General features: G+C 43.7%; 1 protein-coding gene across 1 annotated transcript in view; it reads right to left on the bottom strand.

The window, feature by feature from the left end:
• CLMP (CXADR like cell adhesion molecule) overlaps positions 1-15,682 on the bottom strand; it is a 93,783-nt gene that overhangs the window by 6,171 nt on the left and 71,930 nt on the right. Inside the window, exons 3-6 of the mRNA XM_022560221.2 lie at positions 2,715-2,916; positions 1,859-2,026; positions 1,264-1,386; positions 557-698 (exon numbers count right to left, since the gene is read on the bottom strand). Of these exons, the coding sequence (XP_022415929.1) occupies positions 557-698; positions 1,264-1,386; positions 1,859-2,026; positions 2,715-2,916 (635 nt within the window). The remainder of the gene's footprint in view (positions 1-556; positions 699-1,263; positions 1,387-1,858; positions 2,027-2,714; positions 2,917-15,682) is intronic.

The following is a 15,682-nucleotide window of genomic DNA, read 5'->3' on the forward strand; positions in this document are numbered from 1 at the left end:
TTTTAGGGCCACAGGACTGTGAAAGCTTCCGCTGCGGCTGCTGCTTTCTGAGGTTGCCCGATCAACTCCTCAAAGTGGAAACCTCGAGCTACCACGTAGGGAAACAGGGATTCCCCCTGCGTCCTGAGCCCTTTCGGTGGGCCTTGGCGGGTGTGCGGCCCCTTGGCCGGGAAGTCCACCCTGTTACTCTGGGGGAATGGGCACTCCCTACTGGATGTCTAGACAGCAATCCCCTTGACTGGGAGTTTGTCTGCAGAAGCCCTTTCATGGCCCGTAGGCTAGGCCCATTCTCTATTGCATGGCCTTTACAAGTGGAAGGCAATGAGAAGGAACGCAGAGTTTAGCTATTAAGTCCCTGTTGTGGATAGTTTCACAAGAAAGTCAAGGTAAACCAGTCCTCCTGCCCCTAGGCTGGAGCTCCTTACCCACCAGAATAATCCTTTTAACAGATTTAAGGTTAAGAGGAAATGGGACATTTTTGTTGTCACTAGGGAGCTGGGGAGCTGGCGGTAGAAAGGCAGCCTAGGTGAGGAAGGGGATTTCGCGGGAGGTTTACCGGATTTCATTCGGTCTCTCTTCCTCCTCGTATCTCTCTTTGTCTTTCCGTCGGATTAGCAGCCACACCAGGAGGAAAATCAGCAGGGCTCCAGCCACCATACCTGTCACCGCTCCTGCAATCATGCCGATGCTTTGTACATCTGTTTTCTCAGAAACAAAAGCAAAAGTAAAACCAAACATAAGCTAAGCAACACATTGACTTAAAAAACATAAGCTCTGGACAAGATGAGTATTTCCAGATCTTTGTATCTATCTTCCTGAGTTCCCCATATACCCTTTCTTGGTGTATGACTGTCCCTCTTGATATTGAAGGGGAGCAGAATACGACACCCCAAAATATGCCTCGTTGACATTAGGATTATTTTTAGCTGATTATTTCTGAGAAACAGCAGACACAAGAGAAGCTCTGAAAACAGAGTAGAAGTTACCCTTTGTAAGGGTATATCTATAAAGGAAACCTCCATTTGGTTTTGGTCCCCTCCTGGATATAATAAATTTCTTTAGGGGGCTGGAAAATTCACACATACTATGAATATAGAGTTAGCTACAACTGTTGAACAGTCCTTGGTAACTACTGAATTTATTTCAGTGATAGCCATGTTCTTCTGTAGATAAAGATGTTGACCTTACTCTTACTTGTGATTAAAAACATTTTACGCTGAACCACTGCAGAGACAAAACCAAACCAACCCTTTGCGTACTTACACTGAACAGTCACTCGCACCACACAGCTCTCCTTCCCGGCCTCATTGCCCGCTGTGCACTGGTAGAGCCCAGAGGAGGACATGGTGAGATTCTGCAGCAGGACGCGTCCAGGGTGGTTGTAGTCTACACAAGCAGAAAGATGACTGTAATCCCCTAGTGACAAGGTCTATATTTATCATTTATTGTGTCACTGACCTAAGATTCTATCAATATAATACGGTTTGGTAAGGATGAGGTGAGAGAATCGATCCCTTTTTGGAATGTGGGAAGAAAGGTGAACATGCCTTTAAACTGCAGTGCATCCTCAAAAGTTACAAAAGATTCTGAACATTTAAGGGATACTAAACACAATAATTAGATATAATGAATTTATAGAGTACATTTATTCCTAATCTCCTTACCACTTTTATTTTTGCCATTTGAGTAAAGAAAAGACAGATTTTTCTGTCCCTGTTTAGGGATGAAAAATGGAAGTTCAAAGAGGTCCAGCAGTGTGTTCAAAGTCACCTTGTGAGTTGCTGACAAAACCAGATTTAGAATTCATGGAGAGAGTACTGTCCTGCTATCTCAATAGACCGGTAGAAAGATGACTTACCAATCCTAGATTTGGGAGGCAAACGTTCATCCTCTCCCTCCTTCTCCCGGATTCGCTGCCAGTAATACACAATGGGCTTTGTGCCAGAGGACGACTCACACTGTAAAGTCAGGTCACTTCCTTCTGTCAGCTCTCCTTCCAATTCACACTTGGGTTTTGATGGTCTCACTGGCAAAAAAAAAAAAAAAAAAAGATCCCCAAACACCCGATTCAGTGGAAGAACTACATCCTGTTGACCTCTTTTTCCACCCATATGGTCAAATTTTGAATGTGGATTCAATAGTACTTTGTTACCTCGCCATGCTTTACACCACTCTCCAAAATATACCCACTTCCATCCCCTGCACACATATACACCCAATTCCAGCTGTTTCCAGTGGTGCTGTTGTAATTTTTAGAGGCTGCCTCAGAAACTCTCTCATCACTTCTCAAAGAAGAGAAACTTTTATAATTGGAAATTTTAGGAAAGTTGAGTGTGATTTTACTAATACTGAAACAGGGACAGAAGTTCATTAACTTGTAAGCAATTAAGAACTTAGTAGTTCTTGCTATCACAAAACAGAGAAATGGACTTGAAGCAGATCTGAGAGATTTGTTAAGTATGAGGATACTATTTAAACAGAGGATATTTAAATTTTGTAATGGGCTACCGTGGAAAACTGTGATTATTTTTTCTTCTTTCATTACGACTAAAATACAAAACATACACACTTCTTCCCAGGGAACTGGACTAGGTGACATCTGTATAATACGAAGGATTGAACAAGAAGTTTTGTACCAGTGTGACACATTTGCCTGTCCCTCACCAAGACCTTATTAATAAGATGTAGGCATTTACGAGGGCACTCTGTCTTACCTAAGACTTTTAAGATGACGTGGCTCCACACATAGCGCCCTGAATTCTTCACCTTGCAGGTGTACCGGCCCTCATCGCTGGGCTTCAGAGGCTCAATCTGCAGGGAAGCATCTCCTGCCAGAAAATTGGAAGCAAAGGCCACTCGGCCCTTCTGTTCCTCAGTCAAGTTATTGTAAACATGACGACTGGAGTAAGTGATCACCTGTGGGACAGACGGAGGCAGACTCAAGTTGTGTGGCTCTCAGCCTTGCCCACTAGCTGAGGTCAAGGTGAAGAAAGGATGGGAATTCCTGGTGGTCCAGTGGTTGGGGCTCTGTGCTTCCACTGCAGGGGGCGCGGGTTCATTGGGGAACTAAGATCCTGCATGCAGCCACGCGGTGCGGCGAAAAAAAAAAAAAAGACGAGGAAAGGAAAGGAAATGGAACAAAGCAGTCAAGCCTGGGGGTGATTCTAAGAGTCCAAGAGATCTCTGTTCTAAACAAACCTAAATACACTATGTTTGTCTAGGCCTTCCTTTTTCTAAGAATACGAACACCTCATATTTGTGTAGCATTTTAACTATAAAGTAGTAATTGTTACATTAAATGCTCAGAACTTTTCTATTTTACAGGTAAGGAATTTTATTTTTATTTAAAAATTTTTTATATGTGTATTTTTTTATTGAAGTATAGTTGATTTAGAATATCATGTTAGTTTCAGGTGCACAGCACAGCAATTCAGTGATATATATATGTATATATATATGTGTATGTGTATATATATATACATATATATACATATATATGTGTGTGTATATATACATACACACATACACATATACACATGTGCATATATATACGTATATACATACACACACATATACACATATACGCATATGTGCACATATATACATATACGCATATATACACATATAGATATATACCTACATACATACACATACACATATAGATATATACATACATGCGCACACACACATATGAACATACATATACATACATACACATATATACATACATATATATACATATATATATAATCTTTTTCAGATTCTCTGCCCTTATAGGTTATTACAAAATAGAGTATAGTTCCCTGTGTTATAAGGAATTTTAAATTTGAGTTACAGACTCAAGTTCTCACAGCTGAGTCCAGGAAAGAAGTAAATGCACAGAACGGTCCCCAGAGTTGACTCTGAGGGGAATTGAGAGAATGGAGGCTAAGAAGGGGAGAAGACTTACCTTTCCCCTGCATACCTTCCTCACTTTTGCATTTCCTACCACTTGCACATGATCTGGTCAAAGTACATACACTCCTTGTGTTAAGTGCTTTTACATCTAGTTTATTTCTCACAGTTTTTCCAAGTAGGCGTTATCTATCCCCATTTCACAGGCACATAGCAGAACCAGGATTTGAACACGGCAGTCTAAAGCCATCCAGTTCATTGTTTTGCTTACCACAGTTATCTCTCCTTGTCCCACCTGCACTCATTTCACTGCTCAGAAACTGCTGTTCCAGAAAGTTTGGAAATGAAGGAGAAAATGTGAAATGAAAAAATGTGTTTTTACAAAAGTTTCGAGCCCAGCTGAAGTTAAGGAGTAGAAGTTTATGGTTAAAATCTAGGTTTGATACTGAGGGATTCATTGTTGGCTTTCCTTCTTTGTCTGGCTTCGCTGTGAAGTAGTAAGTTAGGCGGGAAAACATTGTGTCCTTTCCTTCCATAAAATACACGTGAGCTTCATGTCTTTGTTTTCCCTGGCAGGGAGACCAAACTTCAGATTTCCCCAACAGGAAAAAACAATCATGATTTTTACTGGATTTTCATCTGCCTGCAACACCACCTCTAGTTCTTGAACCTTTTCCTGGTTCTCTTAGTCCATCCTCCTGGTAATCACAAAAACCATGCTGATCTGGTCTACCAAGACCTCAAGCCATATAACTTCAGTTCTGTCCTCCCCGCCACTTAGCAATCATATTCCTAAAATTACTTGATTTAAACATCAGCAAACATTTATGGAATGACTGCTCCCCATCAGGTCAGGAGGAGGCTATACAGATGAAGTAAAACCCCCTTCTTATCATCAAGTAATTTATAATCTAGCAGGATTAACAAGGAGAGAAATGTAAACATAGAAAAAGGAATGATTAACTTGAAAGAGTATCAAGAGACAATGTCCCAGAAGAGTTGGTGGCATTTGAGTTAGGCTTTGAAAGATGAGTAGACTAAATAAGAGATTAGAGAGGCAGGGAGAAGCTTGCTGGAGGGGGCATGCCAGATACACAGAACAGCACTAAAAAAAGGCAGCAAGCATATGGGAATCCCCCAAGCACATTTCTGGCTGCAGCTGTTCCAAATTGTTTCACTCTACTTTAAGCCCTTAACCCTACTGTCAATCACGTGATGCTCTGCAGCACAGGAAATGCTTTCCTGAAAAGATATGAAGCCATCCAGTAAAATGGCCATAAATGCTCTCACCGTTATATCAAAACTTTTCAGTATCATCCATTTTGCCCTTACCACCTCTGAAAAAAAGTGCTTTCTCTTTTTTCTGCATGTTCTTTTTCTTCAGCAAATGTTTATTGAACACATCTGCCGGGTGCTTTGCTGGGCACTGGAAAACAAGCAGGAATAAGACACAGTTTCTACCCTGGGGCCTCACAGTTTTGTGGGGGAAAAAAATGGGGGAGCAGCAAGTAAGAAAATTAAGGTAAACACTGTAATCGATAATACACTTAAAACGTTTTCAGTATTCAATTTTGTCCCCTCACTTCAACCAACACCACAGTTGTGATAATTCTGACATCTTTGTCACTATCGCCAACATATTTTTGAGCTCCAGTTTTATATTTCCAGCTACCTGGCCCCTATAGATGTCTGTCTTCTCCAGTCTACCTTACATAATAATGTAAGTTAATATTAATGTAAAACTCATGCTAGCTCTTTCCCAGATCAAAAGCCTTTCATGGCTCTGCGCCACCTCTGAATGATGACCAGATTCAGACCAGGGACATCAAAATGATCTCTGCATTACCTTTCCAACCTCGTTTCCTATTTAGTCCCCCTCACATTCTTGAGTGTAGTCACGGTACATTTCCCTTGCTTTCATGTGAGGTGCGCTTTCTTTATGCTCACATGCCTTTGCCCACTGCATTTTTCCACTTAGAAACTCCCCTTTCTCCATCTCTCCACATAAAGAATCCCTATTCATTCTTTTAAACCCCAAATCAATGTTAATTCCTTATGAAACCTTCCCTGATAGGACACTCAGACTAAGAATGCTGTCATCCATAGCATGTCTTGGCAACATTTTTTTTTTTTTTGCGGTATGCGGGCCTCTCACTGTTGTGGCCTCTCCCGTTGCGGAGCACAGGCTCCGGATGCGCAGGCCCAGCGGCCATGGCTCAGGGGCCCAGCCGCTCCGCGGCATGTGGGATCCTCCCGGACCTGGGCACGAACCCGCGTCCCCTGCATCGGCAGGCGGACTCTCAACCACTGCGCCACCAGGGAAGCCCCCATGGCAGCATTTTTATGTGAGGAGAAAGTGTGAAAGACAAGACATTGGGCAAACAGGTTGCTGGATCCTCTTTCTATAATTCTGGGCATTGTCTGGGAGATCCTTCAGGCCACTATGATTTTATGTATGTCTGTTGCCATCGACTGTCTTTGGCTAGGCAATTTTGCAACCCGGCAATCGTTTATTTAATAAACACTAATTGAAAACATACTCTACACTTGGCACTGTTCTAGAGATGATAACAATACAGGGAAATGAATTTTATAAGTGTTTTCAGGGACCAGGACATGCCACCCCCAAACATGCCACTTTGCATATGCATAAGGATAAGTTTCAGCAGAAGTCACTTGAGCTCCTGAAATCCCTTCTCTGCCCAAAAGCAGAGCCTCCCCAAAGAATTTGTGTCCATAAATCCCCATTCCCAGGGCAACTCTAACCTTCCCTTCTGGGAGATAAGAGGTGGGCATCACACCCAGACATTGTCACAAACTACCACATCTCCCATCTATCCTTCTAAGGGCCCATTTATCTTTCCAAAAGGTCATTTGCTTTACCATAGGTGCCCTTTCCACCCCTCCCTTCCCACACTAAATTAGGTATACTCTAACCACCTCTTTGAGTTACTCATTGCTGGGTACTCCCAGGTGTTACTTACACAATGCATGGGTTAATAAAATGTTTGCTTTTTTTCTTATTAACCTGTCTTTTGTCAATCTAACTGACAGTGCCCCAGCCTGAACACCTAGGAGGGTAGAGGAAAAAATATATTTTTTTCCTCCCTTACAGTTTTAAAGAACAACTTTTTTTAAAAAAAAGGTGAAATCGCGACTCTCATATACGTAGAAAATAAACACGTATCAAAGATTTTACTTAACTCGTTAATTAATGATGGAACCAGAAAGCTATTACAACAGGTTCACAGGAGAATTGGACTAAAGAGTTTATATTCTCCTTTGGACAAAAATTCATTTGCATCTCTATGAACAGGAACCATTTCCATCCTATGGATAGGAAGCTTGGCATCACCATCAGCATTCCCCAAGTTAACTTCCATTTCTGCAGAAGTTAATACGTGAGGAAAATTAGACCCTAATTCATCTCCAGAAAACTTGGACTCTAAGCATAAAGCTGATGTTCAGGAGGCACCTCCCTATGGTGTATTGCAGGGAAGGGCCAAGTCTTCAGGCTCGGGTATGGAGAAAGCCACTTTGGTATGACAATGAGGGGAATTAGATCCCTTGAAGGCTGTTTCCCGTGCGTTCCCGCCTCCCTTAGGGTGTGGTCTCCAGGTTCAACTCGCTGAGTCTTTACATTAGAGAACCTGAAAGGTTACTGGGAACAGCACTATGGGGGTGTCTCCTTCTTACTGGGATGAGGGTGGAGGGGGAATTGGGGCAGCTTCGCTAGGACAGCACCATCAGGCTGCTCCCTAAGACTAAGGTGAACTCTTCAAAGACATCTTAAAGCAAATTGGGGGAGTCCCCTAACCACGTGGTCCAGTGGTTAGGACTCTGTGCTTCACTGCAGGGGGCACGGGTTTGATCCCTGGACAGGGAACTAAGATCCCACGTGCCACGTGGCACGGCCAAAAAAATAAAACAAATTGGCAAGCATGGCCAGTTAGAGAATATTTAGGAGAGCGAAGAGAGGGTTGAGGGAGAGTCATCCATAGGTAAGGCTGGACATGTGACCAAAGGCGGGACTTGAATCTTAAGCTGAAGAGATCCAAGATGACAGTCATTCATTCAACACATTTTGAGCCTCCACTATGTGCCAGCACCTTTTTAGGCACTGGGGAAATATCAGGGAACTCAACATGTAAAAATCCAGCCCTTGAGAAGCATATATTCTAGTGATGGAAAACAGACATAGAAGAACATTACATGGGAGACCTGACAGCGTGAAATACTATGAAAATACAGAGCGGGGGAGGGGGGTTGTGGGCCAGGGAGACAGACTGCAATTTAAATAAGGTCATCAAGGTAGACCTCACTGGAAGGTGAAATTAGAGCACACACTTGAAGGAGACACAGACTTAGCCTTGGAGTTATCTCGGGGCAGAGAGGTCTAGGCAGAGGAAAGAGCCAGTGCAAAGGCCCTCAGGTGGGAGGGCGCCTGGCGTGTTTGAGGAACAGCAGGGAGGCCAGGTAGCCGGAGGACAGTAGATGAAGTCAGGCACTGGGGCCTCATCATGTAGGGCCTCATGGGCCACTGTAAAGATGGCTTTTACTCTGAGGGAAATGGGGGGCCACTAGAGGGCTCTGAGCAGAGGAGTATCAAGACCGATTAATGTTTTGAGAATAGGCTGTAGGAGGCCAAGGGTGGATACAGGAAAACCAGTCAGGAGGCTATTGTAGTGAAGATCCAGGCAAGAGATACGCTGCCTGGAAGGGAAGCAATGGAAGTGATAAGTCATCAGATTCTGAATGGACTTTGAGACAGAACCTACTAGATTTCCCAATAGACTGACTGAGCAACTTGTTGAAATGTTTGTGGCATGAGAGTGTGAACTAAAATTCGTATTTATGGCAAGACAAGAACGATTTAAACATAAAGATTCTTCTTTGCCCTTTACCCCCACCCCACACCCCGCCGTACTCCGCATCGTGTGTCTGCATTTTGCATTGACCACACCCCCATCAGCAGGAATGCCTGCTCAGCTGTAAAGAGCAATTCTCCTAGCCTCAGCAAGACCGCTCCTTAGAGATAATATTCCTTCTTGATCTTATAAAGGGTCACATGACCCACCACGATGGTGCTTAAATCTGAATTATGTAACCTGTCGATCATACGTCATTTAATGTACAGCCCTCTGGTTCAAAAAACATATATAGGGCTTCCCTGGTGGCACAGTGGTTAAGAATCCGCCTGCCAATGCAGGGGACGCGGGTTCGAGCCCTGGTCCGGGAGGATCCCACATGCTGCGGAGCAACTAAGCCCGTGCGCCACAACTACTGAGCCTGTGCTCTAGAGCCCGCGAGCCACAACTACTGAGCCCGTGTGCCACAACTACTGAAGCCCGCGTGCCTAGAGCCCGTGCTCCGCAACAAGAGAAGCCACCGCAATGAGAAGCCGGTGCACCGCAGGGAAGAGTAGCCTCTGCTCGCCGCGACTAGAGGAAGCCCGTGTGCAGCAACAAAGACCCAACGCAGACAAAAAATAAATAAAAATAAAATAAATAAATACATAAAAAACATTATAAAATGTGTCTTGACTTCTAAAGGGCAGAACAGTTCTCGGAGCTTTCTGAGATGCTCTTCCCGGGTTACAATCCTCAAACCGCGCTCAAATAAAATTTTCCAATTCTTTCTTAGATTGACTGATTCATTTTTCGTCGACAAGAGAAAGAGGAGTCCAGGGCTACTCCCAGGTTTTTGGCATGAGTCCATGCAGGGAGAGAACTGCCCTCGACCAAGAGGGGGAAGACTGCACAGAGCAGGTTTGGGGTCAGAGCATGAGGAGTGGGGAGGGGTCAGGAGTTTAGTTTTGGACTTACTCCATTTGAGGTACCTGCTGGACACCCAAAGGAGGTGTGGAGTAAGCCAACTGCATACTTGTGAGTCTTCTGTGCCGGGGTGAGGCCTGGACTGGAAATAGGCATTTAAGAATTACAAGCATGTGGTTGGTGTTTAAAGCCAGGAGACTGGGTAGGATCGCTGAAAGCATGAATAAGAGACCAGGAACACAGAAGGGAGAATGAAGCTATTCATATAGTGGATATGGAAACACAAGAACGAGAACTCCAGTAAAATACCAACAACCTCAGAGTAAAACAAATGACTGTCATCTTGGATTGCTTAATATACAAGTCCCGCCTCACCTCTGGATGACAGCTCGTCTTCCTCCCACCCTCTCTTACTAGAGGCTCTCTGAGTGACTGGTGAAGTCTCAGTGAGACCACAGACCAGGAGGAGGCCTTGGAGGCGTGGGGGCGGGGAAACAGCCAACTGGAGAGCTAATTCTCCTCACTGTCATACCAGTAGAGGCTCTCTCCCTACTCCAGCCTGAAAACTGCCACCTGCACAACTTACCCTCTAGGGAGGTGCCTCCTGAACACCGTCTTCAAGCTGAGGAACATTCCAGAAAGTACAGGAAATGCATGGGGAGGGGCAGAGGGCTTTAACTCTAGGAATCTTGGGTTCAGATCCGAGCCCTGAAATCTATCGGGCAAGTCCTTCATGTTTGCAAGTCTGAAAGGTTTAGAGTCCAAGTTTTCTGGAGATGAAGTAAGGTCTCATGTTCCTCACATATTAAAAGAAAACTACTGTAATAATCCTTACCCTACCGACTTCACAGGCTTATAGGAAGAATTAAATTTAAGATGGGAGTTCCCTGGTGGCCGAGTGGTTAGGATTCTGGGCTTTCATTGCCATGGCCCAGGTTCAATCCCTAGTCGGGGAACTGAGATCCCACAAGCCGTGTGGTGTGGACAAAAAACAAAAAACAAAAAATTTAAGAGACGACATTTGAGAATGGGCACAATTCCTTCCCTCGATAACCATTTAGCAACTCCCCTGCCAGCACAGTGCTTGGCTCTGGGATCAAGCATGTGAATTAGATGTAGACATGAAAATCCACCAACACAATACGATACACCCACTCAGGGTTTTTTGTTTTTATTTAACAAACACGTATGTGGTATTTATTTTGTGCTGGGCACTGTTCTAAACACAACAAATATTAACTCCTTGCATTCAAGAAAAAAAAAAAAGGCAGCATCATACAATGAAAAGCTTAAGACAAGACGAAGGAGATTAAGGAAGTAGGCTCTCCAGTACACTGCTTAGATTTAAGGCCTTTCTTTTGTTTAACAAATATCTGTAGTGTGCCTTCCATGGGGTGGGTACATATATCTTTAACCTGAAACTGGGGCCCTGCAGTTGAATCCTGCTAGAATGGGGTAGTTCTTTTGGGCCCTCCTGTAGTTGCTAATTAATAACTGCATTTCCCACTGAGGCTGGGCATCCCAGGGAGGAGTTCTTAGGACCAGGGAGAGGTTTCTATCCTATTCTTATCCCTTAAAAGGCAACCAGCCTCATGTGCCAGGAGGTGGCCAGCAACATTTCTGAATAATTTCTTCATCCCACCTCACTGCTTTTTGTTTTTCTCCCAATCAGATAAAACCTATGAACTCTGACCCAGAAAAATGTACATGACATCTTATTTTGCAGATAATTCCTTAGGGTTCCTGGTGTTCAACTTAGAGCCCTGTGCTTTAGACTCAGACCAGGAGGAGCTAGGACCACATCCTCCCGATATGGTACTTGTTCGTTTTAAATGTTTGCAGGGTTTTCTTGCCCCACCTCCTGTTGCACTCTATGGGAAGAACAGGTTTCTTACAGGGTAGAGGAGCTGCCATAGAAATGCCAAACCAGTGGGACAATGGGGAGAGGATGAAACACATTAGCAACAGGAAAAAACTGGAAGCTTTAGAGCTCACCTCCTCTCTAAGAGGGAGTAAGGAGGGCTGATGTTTGGAGATAGAACAAGTAAGCGTGGAACACTTACCAGGCACTCAATGTTATTTTCTCTCTTTCTGACTTTTTCATATTTGTGTACATTTATGTAGGTGCACATCACCTATGTGCTTCCTAAGAAGAACAAAGAGACTCTAAACCTAGAAATCAGTACAGAGCTGGGTGATTTTTAGGGACTTTTGGGTTTTGTGGGCTGTGGGAGGTTGGTGACCCTTTGTGGTCTAGGGAATTTCTTCCTTGTTCATTTTAGTATCTGGACTAATATCAGGAGATACATTTGTCTCAAAAGGTACTTTTGACTTCGGAGAGCCTTAGGAGGTGTGGTCCAGAGTTGAATCTGACTGCTTTGGACTGTCAGAAGTTCACTACTGTAGGAGCTTTGTAACGTTTTGAACAGGCGCACACTAAGAAACACATTTTTCTTCCTGACCCAGCACACACAGAGCATACACATATATAACTGAAACATAAGTTTCATGAAACAGTGTATGTGCCATATGCCCTGATACTTTCTAGTCTATGTTAAAACAAAATGTCTGGTTGCTTAGGATCCACTGCTGAGTCCTGATTTTGAGAAACGCTACTGGCTGGGAAGTCAGTAGTCCTCTATTCAAATGAGAGTTCCTCCACCTACAGCTGTGTGCCTGGGCTCAACTAATGAACTTTTCTAAACCTTAAGGTCCTCAGCTGTCACACAGGGACAAGCTACTTCATAGGACTTTTGTGGGATGAGATAGTAAGGGTTCATGATCACTTTTATTAGGCAGATTCTGGGTTCAAGGAAGCCCCTAAGGTTTCCAAACTGTTCAGCCCATTCATTCCATTCATTTCTATAGTGAAGCTCTCCTGGCTAAAAGCCTCCATTGTTTCCCATCACCTGTGCATGCTGTGGTCTACAGTTTGACCCTCTGAATGTGGCCCCTAAGGCCAGTGCAGCCTGGACCACACCTCAGCTTTGACCCCTGCCCTCACATCTCTGAATAGCCTAGTCCCCAAACTTGAGTCCCCTGATTCCGAACAACGTCCTCTGTTGTGTCTTTGTCTTGAATCATAGTCTTCTCCTTCTGAAATGCCTCTCCTTTTATTTTTACCTAAACAACACCTACACAGGTCTCAGGATCAAGCTTGAGGGTCACCTTCTGTGTATACAGCCTTTCCCGGTATATTGCTTTTCCCTCCCTTTCCCCCAAATCCTGTCCTAATATTAAATGAAGAAAAAAGAGATAACTACAGGTAAGTATTTAACATCTTTGGGAAGCAGAGATTATGCAACTTCAAAATAATTTTTTTTTTTGGCCACGCCACCCAGCTTGCAGGATCTTAGTTCCCAGATCAGGGATCGAATCGTTTCCTCAGCAGTGAAAGCGCAGAGTCCTAACCACTGCACAGCCAGGGAATTCCCCCAAAATAATATTAATAGGGACTTCCCCAGTGGCTCAGTGGTTAAGAATCTGCCTGCCAATGCCTGCCTGGTCCGGGAAGATCCCACATGCCGCAGAGCAACTAAACCCATGAGCCACAACTACTGAGCCTGTGTTCTAGAGCCCGCGAGTCACAACTACTAAGCCCGTGTGCCAAGCCCGTGTGCCACAACTACGGAAGCCCGCGTGCCTAGAGCCCGTGCTCCGCAATAAGAGAAGCCACAGCAATGAGAAGCCCGCGCACCGCAACGAAGTGTAGCGCCCACTTGCCGCAGCCAGAGAAAGCCCGCGGGCAGCAAGGAAGACCCAACGCAGCCAAAAATAAATAAATTTATTAAAAAAAAATCTTAATATAATTAAATAACCCTTATTTAATATGAGAATTTCACAACACTTCTGACATGGGTTGGGGCTCAGTTACAGCCTTGCAATTTGACTCTTTTTCTTTTATTCAGACACACACTGAATCTCAGATGCTTGTGTGCCTCTCTGTTTTATTTTGTTTTTTAATTCTAGGGGATGTAGTGCTGAGACTAAGCCATGGATCAATAGGGGTGTGATGGGGGAACCGTGAATAAATTTAATCCTTTTGCAAACAAACAATTTAAATATATGAATCGCAGCTGTTGTAGGGCTGTTTGTCTTATGACATTCCTGGTGGACCTGCTCCGGATGCATTTTCAGGGAAAGAAGGCAGGACAATTTGTTAGGACTCCAGTGGAACAGCACAACTTTCTGGCAGCTGCTCTGCTGTGCCAGGCCCTACGTAGCAGTTGTGAAACTGCCTTGAGGAGATGGACGTAGGCCCCTCTCTCTATGTTTTAGATCAGGATTTTTCTTGCTTAAAGCCAAAGAGAAAGGGGAAAGGGTGAAAGAGTGGCCAAGAGGGTTGGCATGGGAATTGGAACACTTCTGTCCTGATTTCTCCAACTGAAAAATAGAGGGGAAATGTTGTGAGTTCCTGACTGACCTTGGGGGAGGTGAGCACTCTTACTTTGGAAATTCTACCGTGTTTCCATCCTAGAACCAGGAGGAAAGCTCCAGATTTCTAGTGGCCATGCTCTCTAGGTTGAAATTCAAATATTCCTAAATGTTCCCTGCATATCTGAGCATCCTAGACAAGAGGGATGAAAGTGTTTCTGCTCAGATTGAAAGGCAAAGCTAAGCTTGGGATATAGGTCATTGGTTAGCCTCACATCTGGGAATTCCCTGGTGGTCCAGTGGTTAGGTCTCTGAACTTCCACTGCAGGGGGCACCAGTTCAATCCCTGGTTGGGGAACTAACATCCTGCAAGCCATGCAGCGCGGTCAAAAAAAGAAAAAAAGAAAAAGAAAAAGAAGCACTGCGTCTGTTCCAACCCTTCCTGTATTTTATTTTCTTCCTCGGTCCCCCTTACTCTCACTCCCAACCCCCTGGCAATTAACCAGCTCTGGCAACGGCACCCACTGCTTGGTATCCCAACTCCCCATGACTGTAGTTTAAGCCCTTATCGTATAGCTGGAAACTGTTCAACTGACTTTGTTTCTACTGGAGTCCCGCTTAGATCAGCCTCACAGAGCCAGAATGCATACTCTAAAATGCAAAGATGCCCTTTTCACTCTTTTTTTTTTTTTTTTTTCCTTTTCACTCTTAAAAGCCTTCAAGAACGCCATGACCTTGTAGGGAAAATTCTCAGCTCCCTGGTATGAGAGGCAAGACCTTTCAGTTTCTGGTCCTGCAACCCCACAGGCTCACACTTGCACTCCTTGAGAAGCACACCTTGACCTCTCCCCCACTTCAAAGGCTCTCAGCCAGCGGCTCCTCCTTTGTTTTCCTCTAGAACACTCTGCTTATCTCTATCATGATATGTATCTCTTCAAGTAGCTCCTTTATGAGAGAGGGTATGTGTGTTTAGTGGGAATCCAATATTTATTATATTTAACCAAACTGATTTTTGATATTTCAGAACTTCCAATAGTGCTCAGCTTTTTCCAGCAACAGAGTCTCTGCATAATTAATTCTGTCTGGAATAATTTTCTCCCCATATTCTCATTTCCTATATAGCAGCACATTTTCTAATTTCAAATTATTTATGAAGGTGACATAGCTAGTGGTTAATAGCCCAGGTACCGATGTCAGCGTGCCCAATTTCAAAAATGGGTGACTTTAAGCAATTTTCTCACTTTGTATGTGTATATGCACGTGCCTTAGTTCCTTATTTGTGAAATGGCACCAATAATCCTGGTTATGAGGATTAAGTTAAGTGAGATAATATGTGCTAAACAGATCTGTGCCTGGCATGTAGCTAATATTTATTGCTCTGTCTTTAAAAAAAATTTCTTGGGGGAGATTGGGCTTGACATATATACACTAATATGTATAAAATAGATAACCAGTAAGAACCTGCTCTATAAAAAAATAAAATAAAATTCAAAAAAAATTTTTTTAAATTATTGAATGACATTTCGCTTTAAGCTCCAAGGCAGGGATGCTGCTATCTTCTTCACTATTGTACCCCAGTGCCTACCATAGCATACAGTAAGTGCAAAATAAATTCATGCCATGTGAATGACTGAATAAAT

Source organism: Delphinapterus leucas, chromosome 7, assembly GCF_059928025.1.
Source record: "Delphinapterus leucas isolate spDelLeu-1000000601 "Yukka" chromosome 7, BTC_Dleu_Yukka2, whole genome shotgun sequence".
Lineage (NCBI taxonomy): Eukaryota > Metazoa > Chordata > Mammalia > Artiodactyla > Monodontidae > Delphinapterus > Delphinapterus leucas.